General features: G+C 39.8%; 1 protein-coding gene across 6 annotated transcripts in view; it reads left to right on the plus strand.

The window, feature by feature from the left end:
- cntn5 (contactin 5) overlaps nt 1–16,394 on the plus strand; it is a 108,881-nt gene that overhangs the window by 28,005 nt on the left and 64,482 nt on the right. For all 6 annotated transcript variants that reach the window (XM_022189027.2, XM_022189031.2, XM_022189040.2 and 3 more), the window contains exons 2-3: nt 1,725–1,843; nt 13,552–13,761. In XM_022189027.2, coding sequence (XP_022044719.1) covers nt 1,789–1,843; nt 13,552–13,761 — 265 coding nt within the window. In that variant the 5' untranslated portion in view covers nt 1,725–1,788. The remainder of the gene's footprint in view (nt 1–1,724; nt 1,844–13,551; nt 13,762–16,394) is intronic.

Genomic DNA, 16,394 nt, shown 5'->3' on the forward strand with positions numbered 1-16,394 from the left:
AGACACTGTCACTGAGATAAGAGAGGAAGAGAAACAAGGGAGGTTTCAAACAAATGCTCACTGCTCTCAGATAAATGGAGAAATGCCACTTTCTGTGTGGAGACGAATGGCGCTGAGAGAGAATAACAAGGTCAGAACAACTTACTCTCTTACATTTCGTCTTTCTGACTTAAAATGGAGATGAATCTGTGCTGCTTATGGATGAAGTTTACACAAGTATCCTCTGAATTTTATGGTTTGTTTATATTCCCATAATGAAATTATAATGGTGTTGAAGATTATAGCAAAGTATGATGAAAGCCTCTAACTGTGGGACTTGTGTGCATTTTTTGGAATGAATTGCAGTGCAGCATTCCTTCTTGATGCTCAACGGCTTGTTAAACACAGTTAATCTGACTATGATTGTTTGTAGGCGCATGGTAGGGATCAGTTATCGGGTCTGGGAAAGTGATCGTCAACATCAGTAAACAAATACCTTCAGCACTCGAAGCAAACAATAAGTTCAATTTGAAACTGTGGATTAGGAGGAAATTTAAATTGTGAGGAGTAGATGTCTATCAGTTTGTGGAGGAGGGCAATCTCAAAAAGAGTCAATTTGAGAGAAGTACCAGAAAAGCAGTGCTTGAAAATGTAATAATGTGAAAAAAATAAAGGTATTCTTGGGATTTCTTGGAATGTCTATAAACGTGAGGTTTAAAACAAATAGAAAACAGTAAGATATGAAATATACGGACATGTGTGGGAGTTTACGAGTTCATTATTAGTTCAACTTCATCCTGCTCATTTTCCGGGTTATTTTCAAGGTTTGGGTTTCTTTTTCATTTTGTGTGATGTGTTTTCCTCTTTTCGCTGTTACAGTATTGTGGCATGTCTGAAAGGAATCAAATCAAATCAATGCCATCTTTGTCTGGTGGGAATAGGTGAACTTAGTGAAGCCCCTATGCTGGAGGTGAAAAGAAGTTTGAGTCGAGTTAAGCTGGAATTCAGTGTGACGGGTTTTTTTAAAGTGCAGGTAAACGGCAGCTACTATTCAGACAGGGTAAACTAACCACAAACTCTCAAAATAAAGGGGCTGAAAACAGATTATTCTGCACCTCCATCCATCCCTGTTGTGTTCAAACCTTACATAGATTATATAATTAATTTAGGAACTATCAAGTGTTAAGTAAAAACTCCATGCTGCACGGTGGCAGTAAAACATTCCCCATCCTGCACGCCCAGGCACTGTGTTACTATTCCCCAACTTATTCACACTGCGAATTTGGAGCATGCATGTGTCAGTTCAGAAGCCTAGTTAGTTATGTGGGTGCCAGTCACAATCCATGAAGCATAGTTTTTTTTCTTTCCTCAACACTGGATGTGTGTCAGTTCTGTAGAATAATGGGAATTTAAAAGCTGTATAGACTGCAACCAATTAGAGAGCGTGCGTAGAACCCGCAAAGGGACAGCAGAGTGTAACCCACTGTGTAATCCTACATGAAAATTGTAGAGTGGGGGCAGTTTTGTCATGTATAACTCTCCTGTGGGCCACGTCGTGCGGTGCGAACATCCCTGTGACCATGAGACAAGAATGTAAATGCAGATTCCGTTAGCGAGGTTTGCACAGTGATGTGGATTGACGGCCGTAGTGCTCCTCAATGTCCTGCTGGATGTATGTGACAAACAGATGCACATCCTCCCACTAGCTGATGCTTTTCCCTCTCTCTGTCTTTTTGTGTTTGTAGGCACAGCTTTAATGAAGAAGCAGACCTGCTAACATTCTTGCAGAAGGGACCCTCTTCAACAAGTATGGGGTCACCATGGAAACCATTTCTCCTCCTGTCTGTCATCAGTGGCCTTTCAGGTAAGACATTTTTTTTTTTTTAAAGAGAGAGAGATAATAGTAGGAGATAGATGCTCGGAATAATCTCAGTAAGTGCTGATATTCCAAGAAATGATACAGTATATATGTACTGTAATGACATGGCAGCTGTAAATGAGATGCAGCAGGGAGAACGGTCATTTATGGATGTAAGAGACGACACTTTTCACGCTTGGAGCGATGAATTTTGCAGTGAAATCTGAGAAGAAGTGAAAATGACACAGTTCTTTCAATATTCCCTACCTTGTTTGGTTTGTGAGTCTCTGATAATTGATAGGATTTTTCATACCTGCTATGGTGGCTGTAAATAGCAGTAACGTATCGACTACCAGCCAGAGATGTGGCCACATTACCGCTATGCTTTTCTTCTTCTAATTGCATGACAAGTTTTAAATAGCGTGGGAGATTTAAATTTAATTTAATAAATACTTTACTTCTTAATTAAAAAGGAGAAAACAAACCCTGATACAGCAGACATAAAAGCTTGTCTAAAATACCTTTAAAGTATATTTCTGGCTTTATCCACACTTCAACATGACACTGCCCTGCTCCCTCTTCTGAGTTGAGTTTTCTGGTGGTATCATATCTCTACTGGTGTAATTTGCAGTGAGTGCACAATTTTGAGTCCAGATCAAGTCTCTCCCTTGGCCGGTCTGCAGCATGTTTGACTAATGGATTCTGCCCTTTAAAGGGTTCTTTCAACCCACCAAAGGAGGGTTCGTGCACTCCGTGGTTTCTCTCAGAGCTTCATTTATAAGAGTCACACAAACAGTGCTGACCTCACTTGTCTGCTTGTTAAACCGTACTATTAAAAGGAAACAACTACTTCTTAACTTTTGAGCCTAACTCTCTAGGGACGGTTAGACTCAGAATACATTGTCAACATCTTTAGAAGAGAAAGTCTTGATTCTTCTTTTTAAGTTAAATGCAGAGCTTTAGGTTTGCAACTTCCGGTTACGCATTGCAACCCGACAAAGAAACAGCAACGTAAACTGTCACCCCTCACTATGGTTGATTTATTTCTTGCTGTGGAGGAAATGTTTGAACTTGGAGATAAAATGTGGTGAGCAACCTATAAATACCAGCAGAAACAGGTTATACTAAAAGGAAGAAATCATGTCCTCTGTTTAATTATCTTTCTATTGCTGCCTCTGTAATAAATTTATCTCACTTGCTTGGTAACCCTAGTCTACCTTTGCTGCTCTTTATGCTTTCCATGTCTGAAACATCTGGTTTTCCATGATATAAGGTCTGTCATCTGCCAAGTATGCAAGAAAACGCAGATCTAGTGTCCTCAAAGTGGACTAGAAGGCATTGACTACGTGTCTGTGGTGTAATATAAGTCTTAGTCAGTAACTTTAAGGATTTTGGTCTTGTATTGACATTCTTGTTCATAGAAATTTTGCCACAGCTAATACTGTGCATTTCATATGTATGTATTTATTATTAAATCACAAAATCATGATTATTTTTTGTCATGTAGGCAAATGTGTTAAGATTATTTAAAAGGATCAAAATGGTGTTTTACATTCATTACAATGTGAGCAGGATTTTTTTTTTATTCTAACACTTGACAGTGCGTGTGTATCTTGTCTGTTTTTTTAATGTGTATGTGGAGGGGCCACACAACAAGGAGCAAATCTGTTGACCACAACTTGTTATGTCAAAAGCTTTGCCAGCAAGTGTGTGTCTTTCCAAAACAAAGATGGACAGACCTCAACCCCAGACGTCTGAAATTCAGGCCAAAGAAATCTGTTTTTATTTAAAAAAGCACCCAACCTGAGTCTGGCGATGGTGCCAGAAGCTCTGCCTCTGATGGCAGGGAAGGTAGTCCTGGCCAGAGCACAAGCAGCTTTCCTGCTGATAACATTACAGCTGCACCCCCGACAAGCACAGCAGGACACAGTGTGACACAGCTGTCAGAGAGGAAATATTCCTCCTAGCACTATGAGACCAATATTGGTAAGGTTAGGTGCAAAATTAAATAAAAATGCACCTTTAATTCAACTCTGTGCAGTTTTGTAGCACTCACACCCCGCTGGTCAAGTGTAATAATGACTGAAAATCTTCATTACCATTTGCCAGTTGGCATAAACAGAGAGAAAAAAAACAAAAGCAGGCGGAAAAAAGCACCATTGTTGGCAGCAACCCTCCTACTCACACACACACGCACCCACCCACACACACACTCGCACATGTGAATAAATAGAAACGAGCTACAGCACAGAGAGGAGACCGGTCAAAGACGAGCAAATAGTCACGAAGAGCAGTCTCACAACACTGGGAATGGGCAGGATTTCTAAAGCTGGATAGACAGCAGCTGCTGCAAGATATGCAGACTACCTGTGCAGATGAAGATGGCAAAATTACCTTTTCCACCTGTTGAATAAATGGTAATCTCACTATCCCACCAAATATATGCAACGTCAAAACACAACAGCCTTTTCCCGCCATTGAAAAAATTACAATCGCACGAGTAAACAGAAAACCAGAGTCTGGGCTCCCAAGCTTCAACCGCTAGCATTAGCAGGGAAGCTCACTAACAAGTAAAGTGATGTTACTTTAGACCCCAGCAGGAGACGGGCAGCATGTGCTTTTATTTGCAGAACACTTGTAGGATTGTTGTAGACAAATCATATGCATTTTAAACCGATGTCTGTAAAGCATAAGGATTACTTTCCATGGGATTTCATTGAAGTAATTCAGGAGACACGTGGGAGTGTGTGAGAGAAAAGGAAAAGCTATACCAACTCGCTACTTATTATGACTTCTTATCTGTGTAACAGTTTGCAATCAAAGTTTTTTTCATTAGAAATTGCAAACTCCACAACAACTTTTCAGTGACTTTTCAGTTACAATAAAACCTTCAGAAAAAATGTCACAGCAAGATACTGCAGTACAGTACTAAATCTGGCAGTAAAAGCAAAGCCAGGGGAAGGATTCAACAGTATCTTCTCCTGCAGAGGACCTTAATAATAAAACAAACAGAAACTTTCGATAACTAAACGAATTGCTTTATCGACCCTGCTAACGCTGTAGCACTCCATCTCCTGCTTGTTTTTGCCCCTCAGCAGTGTCACATCTTGTTTAAGCCACTTCAACTTGCAACCTGCATCTGGCTATGTCAACACTCAACATCAGATTAATACCTGTTAAGCTGCTCTGCTTCAAAGATACAGCAGAGGACGAGTCAAAGTGGCAGATATGTCAGTAAACTGCAGTACTGACCGTTCAGCTTGGGTGGCTCTTAAGGCAGATTAAGGCACAATGAAATATAATTAGAGTAAAATCCTCAGGAGAAAACAAGAGATCTATTCGTTATGTGGTTGTCACATATTGTGCTGTCATCCAAGGACAAAAAACAATGATTTTTTTTATTTTTTGTTTTTATTTTTTGTGGGCTGTTTTTGATTTTCAAAAGACAAAGCTGTTTACATCACATCATGTTCAGTCTAAGTCAGTCAGGTTAATTAATGACTCGGTCAGACTTGAGACATAAACTACTGAAAGCCTTTCATATCCACACAAGCTTTTAAGAAACTTCTCTTTTTCGAGATATTTAAAAGGGACTTAGACCTCTGAACATTACATTACAAAAGAAGCCGCTGCGGGAAAAGCTGGGGGTTTTCTGTTTGTCAAGACTTAAACTAGTTTGTCAACTTTATAAACAGGGACTTAGTGGGTTGTGCAGTTAATTTGTTTCGGTTGAGTCAATTCTGTCCATTGATTTTTGATTTCAGGATTTGGTTACTCGGTACCTTTGGTGCATAGAGTTGACAGAATTTGCTCGGCTTGCTCATTATAGGAGTCTCAGCCCACTGCTGCTACTTCGCCTTCTGTTGTCTTATTGCTTGGTGAAATAATTGCCTCTTAGAAAAAATGGCTAGACTTTTTCTTACAGGCCTTATAGGGTTTTACTTCTGGATTGATAGTCCAACTTCACATTCGGTCCCCACGTGGAGACAAGTATATGACCATGGGTGCTTTTCATTATGCTAACGTAACTCTCTTACTCTCTTCCTCGCAATCTGAGGTCCTCCCCGCGAGGATGTAAGAGAAAGATATCAGGAAGACGACGCGAGGGCAGAGGAGAGAGCTGAAGCTGCTAAATGAAAAATCCTTCGTTCCATAGCGTCAGTCTAAAGCGACGGCAGTTACTTATGACATGCTGCACAGCTTTATCACCTGTCAAATCAAACTGACACTCATAAAGGTGTGGCATTTAGATGTCACGCCACTTGATCAAAGACTTCTGTGAAAGATACAGCTGTGTTTTCTTGCTCTAAGCTCCTTCCAGAAGTCTCCTCACTTTCCTTGAAGTGCATTTAGGTTTTCAGAAGATCCTCCACGATGACAAAGGGGGAACGATTTTTTAGTTAAAAACAAGAAATGATGCGAGGATCAAAATTGCCAGTTAGATTTTATGACACAAAATCAATGAAGATATTGCAATGTATTCTTGTTTTTTATGAAGAGTAATATTAATCAGGTGGTATTTCTGTACATATATAGAAATATATTCATTCACCCACACTGGTGTTCGCAGTATTTCCTGTATTCTATTTATGCAGTTCTGGTCGGCATTCCCTCCTCATTAATGTCACACGTTTTATTGAATGACAGGGTCAGCAGATTTATCAGAGTGTAGACAAATGAAATTTAATAGACATGGCATAAAAACTCTGAAATAAGATACACGCTATACATCAGTGTTGTCCTCAGGCCTGGGATGACAGGTCTTTACTTTTGTTTGCTCTCTTTGTTTCAGCCTCGGGAGAAGTTTTCTGATCTCATCCATGTGTGTTTATTTTAGAAGTGCTCTCAATGGACTTTTATCAGATCTCCCGGACTTCCTGTCATCATCCATCCGCACATTAACAGCTGAGCATCGCCTTATCAGGAAACTGATAACAAATAAGAAGTCAAATTGGTGTTGTGCATTTCGTCTGTAGTGCTGATACCATCGTGGCGGTGCTTTTTACACCAATAAATGTTTACATGTTACAGTTGTCAAAGCTGCTAACTCTGATGTTGATTGTTAAATGTGTGTGTTCTGTTTTTAAGAAGAGCTGTTCGTTTTACTCTGCAATTACTTCACTAATGTCGGAGCAACGAGTGGTTTTCCACTTTAGTCAGAGCAGCGCTGAGAACTGAGTATGCTTTTAGCACTTACAACTATCAGAAATGTGTCACATTTTAGTTAGAGTGCCGGTTTGGTTTTCAGTATTACCAGCAGCAGGAGCCCTGAGCAGCCCATCCCAAGGGGTGTGATGCTGTCTTTGCCTATTATAATACTTTTGACCTGATGGTTTGTATAATGGATTATTGACCTACTGTTCTCTGTGAATATTCTGAAAATGCTCGCTTTGAAGACAGTAGCTCCTCTGTTCTGTTTTATTTTCCTCTGTACCTGTCTCCGCCGTCCAGTCCTTTCATGCCATAGATATTGAAATCACATAGAAGCGGAGAGGGCAGCACAATTAGATTTCTCTCATGTTTGAAAGTGGGTTGGGCAACCATGATGTCTGGGGCCATTTTTTTCCTTACTCCCTTCCAGTCGGCCGTTGATTGAAATACCATGTTGCTTGGAGTGTTAAGTGTGGAATGGTAATTCGGCTGCTCCTCGGCTAACTGTGTGGTATCTCGGTATTAAAAGCGGGTTGCAGGGAATATAGATGTGGAGTGCTGTATAAGTGATGCATGAAGTCATTTTCAACAAGGGCAAAGGAGTCACACCCCAGAAATACGGTTAGGTGTGTGGAAACGGATGAGTATTTGCATGCACTACACACAGGTGGACCATGCAGGGAATATGTTGCTGCAGAAGATAAGCTTTAAAACATGAAGCTGTGGGAAAGCCATAAAGGGTTAACTGCTTTTTCAGAACATCCTGCTAACCCAAATGACATTGTCAGTGCTTACAATGATCAGCCATCACAATCCTGCATTAACTTTGTGCATTTTGAAAGCTAGAAATGTAGAAACTATTTTTGGTTTCACCATCAGGGACTGGTGGCCTACCTCCAACTGGTAGCCTCTCCTATACTCAAAACTTGAGCCAAGGAAATGAAATAATAATAAAAAAAGACGAAGAACAAGAAGAAAAAAGTCATTGTTGATTTCTGTGAGCAGGAGAAGTTGGGCACAACAATCAAGTCTTGGCAGTCAAGCTGCTTTTGTGTGTACAGTGATCAACGCTCTAATCAGTACCAGGGGATTTTAGACTTCAGAGCACACAGATACATACAGTGTGCCTGTGTTTGTACCATTTGCCACATAGCCTGAAGCCAATTAGACAAGTTTGCTGCAGTTTTTTTAAAATATTGTAGATGCAGAAAACATATAGAGCCCCTACTTTTGTGCCATTTTAATATAGGATTATGCTGCAGCTCCAAAATGATTTCAGGCAGGAACAAAAAAAAAAAAAAAAGAGAAAAATAATAATAAATGGCAGTAAAAACAGAGCATGCTGGATAATGACTCCCACACTTCCCATTAGGTGGTATGACACATTAATACCATACATCACACAACAGCACTGCGGCTTCGTCGTCACGCTGGCAAGGTTGAAGCAACTCATACAGTTCCCACAGTACGCCGAGGATCAGGAAAAAAAAACTGGGTTTTAGTAAGTAGTTCGCTGTGATAGAAGGTGAGGTGAGGTTGCATATGATGTATGGATTGTTCCATCTGTAATGATATTCCGCTGAATAAATGGTCTCAAGCATAATCAGCTTCAGTCAATATAATCTCACTGTGAAGGTCTTCATTAATCTTACAGGCTATGGCTAATCATGTCCGTCTACTTGAGCCCCCATGAGCGTCTCACCTACTTAGTGTATGCTATTCTAATTAATTTTTCACACCACAGTCCAGAGGCTGCAGACGGAGCCTCGCAAGTGCCACACATTGTCTCCTGTGCAGTGCAAACCTGGTGACCTAATCCGAGTAGATGAGTTTTTTCAGCGATTCCCCAGGCTTTGTTTCCCCAGGTCTCACCTCTGTTGACTCGAGACATGTCATCCTCCTTTAGCTTCACCTTCACCTCTGCTGTTGGTCTGTTTGCATGTTAAGTCCTTTGTCTGAAAGCCGTGTTAGTGTCCTCATTTTGGTTATACTGCACAACAACACAGACTAATATAGTAGCATAGAATCTCCATAACAGTGAACCCACTGTCTAATAGTCTGACATACGTATGATAATAAGGACAAGGTAGCCCCACTGTTTGGCTTTTTGTTCTTTGTTCAAGTATAAAATGGCTGTTGCCTCCTTTGTTGATGTTATCATGAAGGTGGTGTTAAGACCTGAAACGATCACCGATGGCATTGCTCTAGAGCTCCGTGAAATACAGCAGGTGCAGCCCTTTCAACAACAATGAGTGTTTCTGATTTTGCACCCTCTGAAAGATAGGGATCAGTGGGATCTGCAAGGGTCATTGCTTTTATCAGATGAAGGTGACAGCTGACAAGAGCAAGTGCCTGTCGGCTGCAGTAGTCAAACAAACAAAAGAGACTCTTTTTTTTTTTTTTTTAGTATGCTGTATTTGTCAGGATTTAGCCCCAGTCAAGAATGGTGTTTTTCTGGCGAAGGGGAGTGATGCCTTTTATAACTTTCACTCGATAAAACAGTGCAGAGAATGTATAGACTTTCTTTGACAGGGTGTCCCTGTAACCTTGTTATATTTTATGACAGAAATGAGGATGAATGTCTCAGCAAACACTCGTGAAATATGAGATCCAAAGCATGCTGTTTTATAATTTATTGAGTTTTGTGTCACACAAATTGGATTAATAGGCTGTTGCTACTTAAAATTCAAAATGACTCCTTCAAAAATTAAAATGCAACATATTCATACAATTTGTATCGTAGTTATGAGTAAACAGCTGAATGAGAAATGTCAGAAAATCTATCCTAATATCCCTCATGACCAGGTACTTTAGGTCCTCAGAGTCAACGTGGCTGTCAGGAAGTGTTACTGGTTTGCCAGTTTATTACTGTAGGGACATCCAGCTACATCAAGTATAATCCGATACAACAACCCTCAACCATCTCCAATGACATTAATAGTAATAAACTATGGCATCATATCTGAGTATGGCAGGTTTGTGACAACCTAACCACAGCGCCATGTTATATTAAGAAACTATAGTGTTACTAAAGCACTTTGACTACTCTGCTAAAGTCCTGTGCTCTCTGCAACTGAGTATGTTGCATTTTCACTATAATATACACACCTGTGGTTTTATTTATGGCCTTGGCCCAGTCTGAATCAGCAGCAAAAGGTTGCTGTAACACTGTGGGGAGAAGGGCTTACATCCACTGTTTTATTAAAACTTTTTGTTTGAGCCACTTCTTCTCTGTCCTAATTACTTCCTCATGCCCTGTATTTCTCAGAACTGAGAATCTCAGCCTATCCCAATGATTTGATTTCAGTGCTGGGACTCAGTTATGGAATGATACATGCTGCATGTATCATTATTGCATTCATAATTACATAGTGCTTATTATTAATAACAAATTAAACCTGATTAATCTATGTACATTATCATTTATTACTACAGCAGCAGCGTAGCAGCTGGCTTTGACGTGAAATAGCAAGTTTGCATGTAGATCTCGTGTTGAGTGAGAGAAATGAGCCATTTGTCCTGACAGTATTTTGAACCTTGACTAAATGAAGTCAATGCAGCTGTCATCTTTTAACAGGATCAACCTATTTTATAACAAGCTGTTTCCTTGTCATCACTCTCAGCTTTTCTCAACCACACTGCAACTGTCACAGCACAGCTGTCAGTCAGACCGCATGTTGCATACATACTAGGGCTGAACAGTTTGGGAAAAATATCTAATTGTGATTTCTGTGACAGATACTGGGGTTTGATTTGCGGTATAATTTTTAAAGCAAGCTTTGGTTCAATATTTGCTGTGTAACAGATTTAAAATGTGTGATGGAGCATTACCACATGAGATGCTATCACACTAGGAGGTTGTGCATGAATTTGTAAAGCTATTGACCCAACAGTCAGATGAACTGCGTGATGTACTCATGTATCTTAAACTGAAGCCTTTGCGTTTTGCTAATTGCGTTGTTTCACATTTCACGATTTTGATGCAAAATGAATCGCTCAGCCTTTATACACACATGAATGGTCCAGTGTGTCGCTAACAGATGGTCAACGTCAGATAAAAAGCTAGAGATTATGTTATGAGGACTGCGTGAATGGATTTTTTTCCCCCAGTGTGACAAACATGATGATAAGCAGAACTTTGTGAAACCCACACTGTATCAATGCGTGAATCAAAACGTGTACGGCAGCACAGGAAAGCTTTTTCTGTGTTTTTTAATAGGTTTTCTTTGCCCTGAGCCAGGTTTACAGGCTCGTGTGATCAGACTGATCAGCTCAGACTAGGCAGCAGACAAATCAGATGTCAGAATCCCAATTATTAGGTAGCACCATTGTTTAAAGTGTGATTTAGTAGTTATTCTGTGTTAAATGTCTGTTAAACATCAGAAATTGTATTAATATGGGTTGATTTTATCCCCTTGGTGGCATTCTGTAGGAGGTACAATGAAGTAGATGTGTTAACTTAAGAGACTGTTCCATTGTGTCTTACTAAATGAAGTTAATGTGGTTCTAAAAATTTTCCACCTGCCAAAAACGACTTTTCATCTGCAGCAAAGGGCTCAGCAGAGTTGTGGGCATCAGCAGCTGGAGTGCAGTTCAACTGAGATGATTCTTGGCAGGATAAATGATTTAACTGACTACCAACCAACTACTAATTGCTTTGCTTTTCAATTTCCAAACTCACAATAGTTTTAATTTCAAATGGAGTTCCATATCCTGCTTCTCCCCAGAATATGTAATACAGTAATTGCCCGCTCTCCATTTGTAGATAGCAGTATTTTTGCAGCTGACAAGTCCCCAAGGACACATAATTATTTCTCAATTTTGTTCAGTTCTTTCACAGCACATATCATGTAGTGCAAAACACTCCCACCCCTTTTGAGGAGCTCTGATTATACTCTACTGTGCTTCAAGCTTCTAGTCTTTTGCATTTCAGTTTTAGCATTGTATCGGCGCAGAAACGATGCCATATCATCAGGAATTTCAACCATTTCTTTTAGCTGTATTGTACAATAGCTTTGTAAATTATGTACTGATGATCAGCCGTGATGGGGGAGAGGATTGTTTGTGTAATCTTGAGTTGTTATATTTACAGTATCATAAAAGTACGAAGCATTGGCATGTAACTGAACATAAAGTGGATTGAATTCTTTAAAAGTAGACAAATAAAGTGACAGCTAAGACTAGCGACAGCCGTCACTGCAGTTAACTTCGACAGAGTCGATATTATTCTGAACCTCCATGGACTCTTTTACTTAAAAGGAAGCTGTTTCCTCTCCCGTTCTGCTATACTTACCATTTTACTCAATTTGAGACTTTGATGACAGTGATCTCCAGAATATGCAGCATATCTTTGTTTCCTTTTAAGAACTGCATGTTTCCACCTAAGGCATTATAAGTGGCTTTTTAGACAGCACATCAAATGGCTTCTACTCAGCAGATGCTCCAGTAGGAGACAGACTGCATGAGGGGCCAAATGGGAAAGACTGCCAGCATTGTTCTTGAAATAGAGAATAAAAATGTTTGCACAAAAGAAGTTAAGGTCCTTTCAGGTAATTTTACTCCTTTTTAACTCGTGTCGTGGTGATGGTTTGGAAAATGATTGCAATATTAACCTCTCCCCCCCTGCAGAACCATGTACCAAACCATATCTGTTGTAGAAGGTAACTGGTGCAATTTTTCAGAGGTCACCCAGCGTCGCACATTCACATCCGCCCGCTACTACTATGACTAAATTTGATGTAGCGTTTGTTGTGCTTCATTTCTGTTGCATCAAATTTGGTAGGGCTGCAGCTGAGAATTTCGAGAGCAGGTTCACAAACATCAATGTCACAGGCTGGTTGTTACAAGGTTCTTATTTACTCCAATTTGCAGTTTTGATGAGGCCGACTTGAAAATATCCTCTTTTTTCAGATCTCACTCTGTCCTGGTGAAAAAATAGGGACACTCACTGTTAATATTTTTTAAAGATCCTTCCAAATATTCTTCTCCATAGAGCCTGAGGTGGTACTGAATCAATTTGAGGATGTTTTCTCAGGTGGATGTTTCACAAAGTGACCTCGAGTTTGAAGGTTCAGTGGATATTAGCCCTTAAAGAGGAATATATTTAGGATAATTCAAAGCTCCAAATTAAGATATTGTTTTTCATGACTTGAATATGGAAGGGATTGATCATTATGGGGGAAACTGTCTCAGTGCATTTTCTGTTTACTGTGGGATGCTTTTTTTTTATACCTACTTCAGTCAGACCTGTTTTTGAACTATGACACTTCTTTATTCTACTGTCTGAACATTTTGTTTTTGCTTCCTGTTCCTGCCTTGTAGACACTAGTTTGCTGTAAATTATTTGGTTTCTCACACAATAGAGAACTGACTTCAGTTGGATAGAGAGCTGGATGAGACACAGAATAGTAGAATAATACTATTCTTTATAAGTAAGCAATTGCATAATTCTTTTCTCTCCAAATGTTTCTCTTGATGTTTATGGAGCCTTTTTTCATGTTTTGACAAATTTGACTTCAATTTCACTTAAAATCCTGACTGTGTTTCATCTTTTTTTCCCTCAGATTTTGCAAGAGCTGTTGCAGCGAGGCCTATATCATATGCAGCGGTATTACGAATGAAACCAGACAGGTCTTCGTCAGTGCTCAGCCCTCGCAGCATACCTCGACAACACAGCAGCGGTGGGCTGGTGACTCCTGACTGGCCTGCTTTCTCCAGTCACCCCCTGTCAGCCCTGAGTCTGCTCAGCTCTCAGGAGGACTACAGGAGTGAAGGTAAAACTAATGGTGCAGTCAAACCTACAGTTTGTTTGCTCTTGTCTGAACCAAAATGGAAAAGTTTTCCTTTTGGTTTGCCAAAGTTTACTTTCACACGCAGAGAAATAAACTGTACACAAAAGCAAATCTAAATAAAAATGGCTCATTAATGGCACAATTTGAAAACATGTCTTCCTGCACGGACTTCATCCGCAACTTTCGCCAAGGATAATGAACACTTGTGCGCACTTTGACATAATTTACACACTGCGGTGTTCATTAGTTAGGAAAGCAGGGAAGAAAAGCTGAATATGATTATCGCTTAAGATTTGTCAGCATCTGTCAGCATCTGTCTCCTTATGCCTGGAGAGCTTCACTTTTTTGGGGGTTGTTTACTGTTGTTAGTCCTGGGTGACACTTTCAGCTCTGACCAACTGGCCTGTAGTCACATTATGCAGAACAGAAGTCTCAATTTTTTGGTAGTTTTAGCACAAATGGGAAGTTCGACACGAGTTTTGATGACAGTGTTCTCACCTGGTGAAATCAACAAACTAAAAGTGGACGCTTCAGAGTGTAGCTGGACTCCTCCAAACATGATTGGTGTGAATTCACGGTGCTATCTCAGCACTCTGCCAACAGTCTGCCATCTCTAGTCTCACTTTATCTGTACGGGCTTCCTGTCCGTTTGGATTTGGTCTGAAAATGAATCTTACCTATCCATTATCACTGTGCATGGTCTGCCGTGGCCCGGGTTATGGCCTTTGTGAAATTGAAGTGGGATCATGGCAATATCCAGCTCTCTCTGTGTTCCTGTCAGTATAGAAGCTGTAGATTTAATGGATATCTTTGTCAGAAGGCAAGATTTATTACCACAAACACAGCAAGGAAACACAATGTCATAAATTTATATGGGTCACTTGCTGTCCTGATTTGAAGAATGAATAATTCTGGCGAATGGAATGACACATTGGATGCTTTATTATATGATTAATCACATCATGCTTATTGCATCTGGAGTGCTTAATTAATGGAAATCTGAAGTAGTTGCTGAATTGGCAAACAGGATCAGCACATATTGGGAGTAATGACTTTAGTCACATTAAAGGCAGCCACCAAATAGGAGTGACAATTCTTGCCTTCTTTTTCTTTCTGTTTTCCATTATTTCTGTTTCAGTCTTCTTTGTGCCTTGCTGGACATCTTTCTCTGTCTTTTTTTTTACTTTCTGACAGCATTATCACTATGTAGCCATAAAATGACTTACGTCTCTATAACCAAGGTGAGGGTAATGTCTCTCCATTGTCAGTGGTGACAAGACCATTATACCCGTGGACAGGATTGATGTTCAGTGGACGAAATGGATGCCAAAAAGTAATGCACCTTTGTGGGTAAAGGGGTTATTGCTTTTTGGCTCTGTGACTGACAGATGGCCATGGCTCTTGAAGTTGACTGATTTAGACGAGTTGTATTCTTGCGTATGTCCTTAAAAGGGAGACCTTCTGATTCTGGAGCAAGACTGTGGATATTTAGCTTGTTTGCAAACTAAGATAAAGTTACCACAAGCCAGATTTACCATCATTCTTTAATTAATGGAGATAATAACTAGATTTGGCCAAATGTGTGTTGGATTAGAATCACTGAATAAAATCGCATTTTTCCTTTCAGCTCGTGTGTTTTCAGATCATCCGAAAAATGTATTGCAGGTTGACACAGCTCCGGTTTTAAAGAAATAATTAAAAACAATATAAATTGACTCTCATATTGGCTCACATCTGATGATTACGGTAAAATGAAACATTTGTGCTTTAGTGTCCATTTATTTAATTCTTTGAAGTCAATCAAACCTTCAATTAGTTTCACATGTGAGCTCAAGCGAAACGCCATTTTCTACGGCTGACTGCAGCAGAATATATATTATATACTGATTTAGAAACAGGTCCAGGTGTTAGCCAGAATTACAGCGCTATCAGGAAGAACAATGACGCTCCTGTTTTGGCTCTTAGCTCCAGCACACTGAATTTACAATGAAACAATAACTGTAAAGCTAAGTGCCAATTTTCAGCTTTAATTTGAAGGCGTTTGCATCCACATCTATTGAATATTGTGGCAATTGCAGCCTTTTTTCATGCAAAGTCCCTTGAGTTTAGGAGATAACAATTAATTGAATTGAACACAACCTGAAGCTATCATATAAAGTCATCACAGTTGCTGATTTATAATTCTTTGCAGTTACTATGACCTGTAGCAGAAACCGGTTTTCTCTCCCAGTTCTCTGCTGGGCCTTGATAGTATCACACCAGAAATCTTCCAGTTGTTTGCAATAAAAATATTTTATCATACTTCATGACCCACTCCCCAAGCTAAGCAAGGCAGCTGCAGCATACTGATACTAGTTGTGCATTTATGGATGGAGAGAGTCAAAGCTGTGAAAAAGAAGATGTAGAAAATGTAGAGACCTGGCTTTCTTTCATTTATTTTTAGCGCTAGTAGCACTACAAGCGCTGGGGTGCTTTGCTTTATATGCATCGCAAGGTTTGCAACTTAATATTGATTCATTTACCCCCAGTGATTAGGATATTACTTCAAAAGCTTTTTATTTCCCTGTAGAACAGTGAATCGCTGACAAAGGGTTGGAGAGATTTTATATACCCTG

Source organism: Acanthochromis polyacanthus, chromosome 13, assembly GCF_021347895.1.
Source record: "Acanthochromis polyacanthus isolate Apoly-LR-REF ecotype Palm Island chromosome 13, KAUST_Apoly_ChrSc, whole genome shotgun sequence".
Taxonomy (NCBI): domain Eukaryota; kingdom Metazoa; phylum Chordata; class Actinopteri; family Pomacentridae; genus Acanthochromis; species Acanthochromis polyacanthus.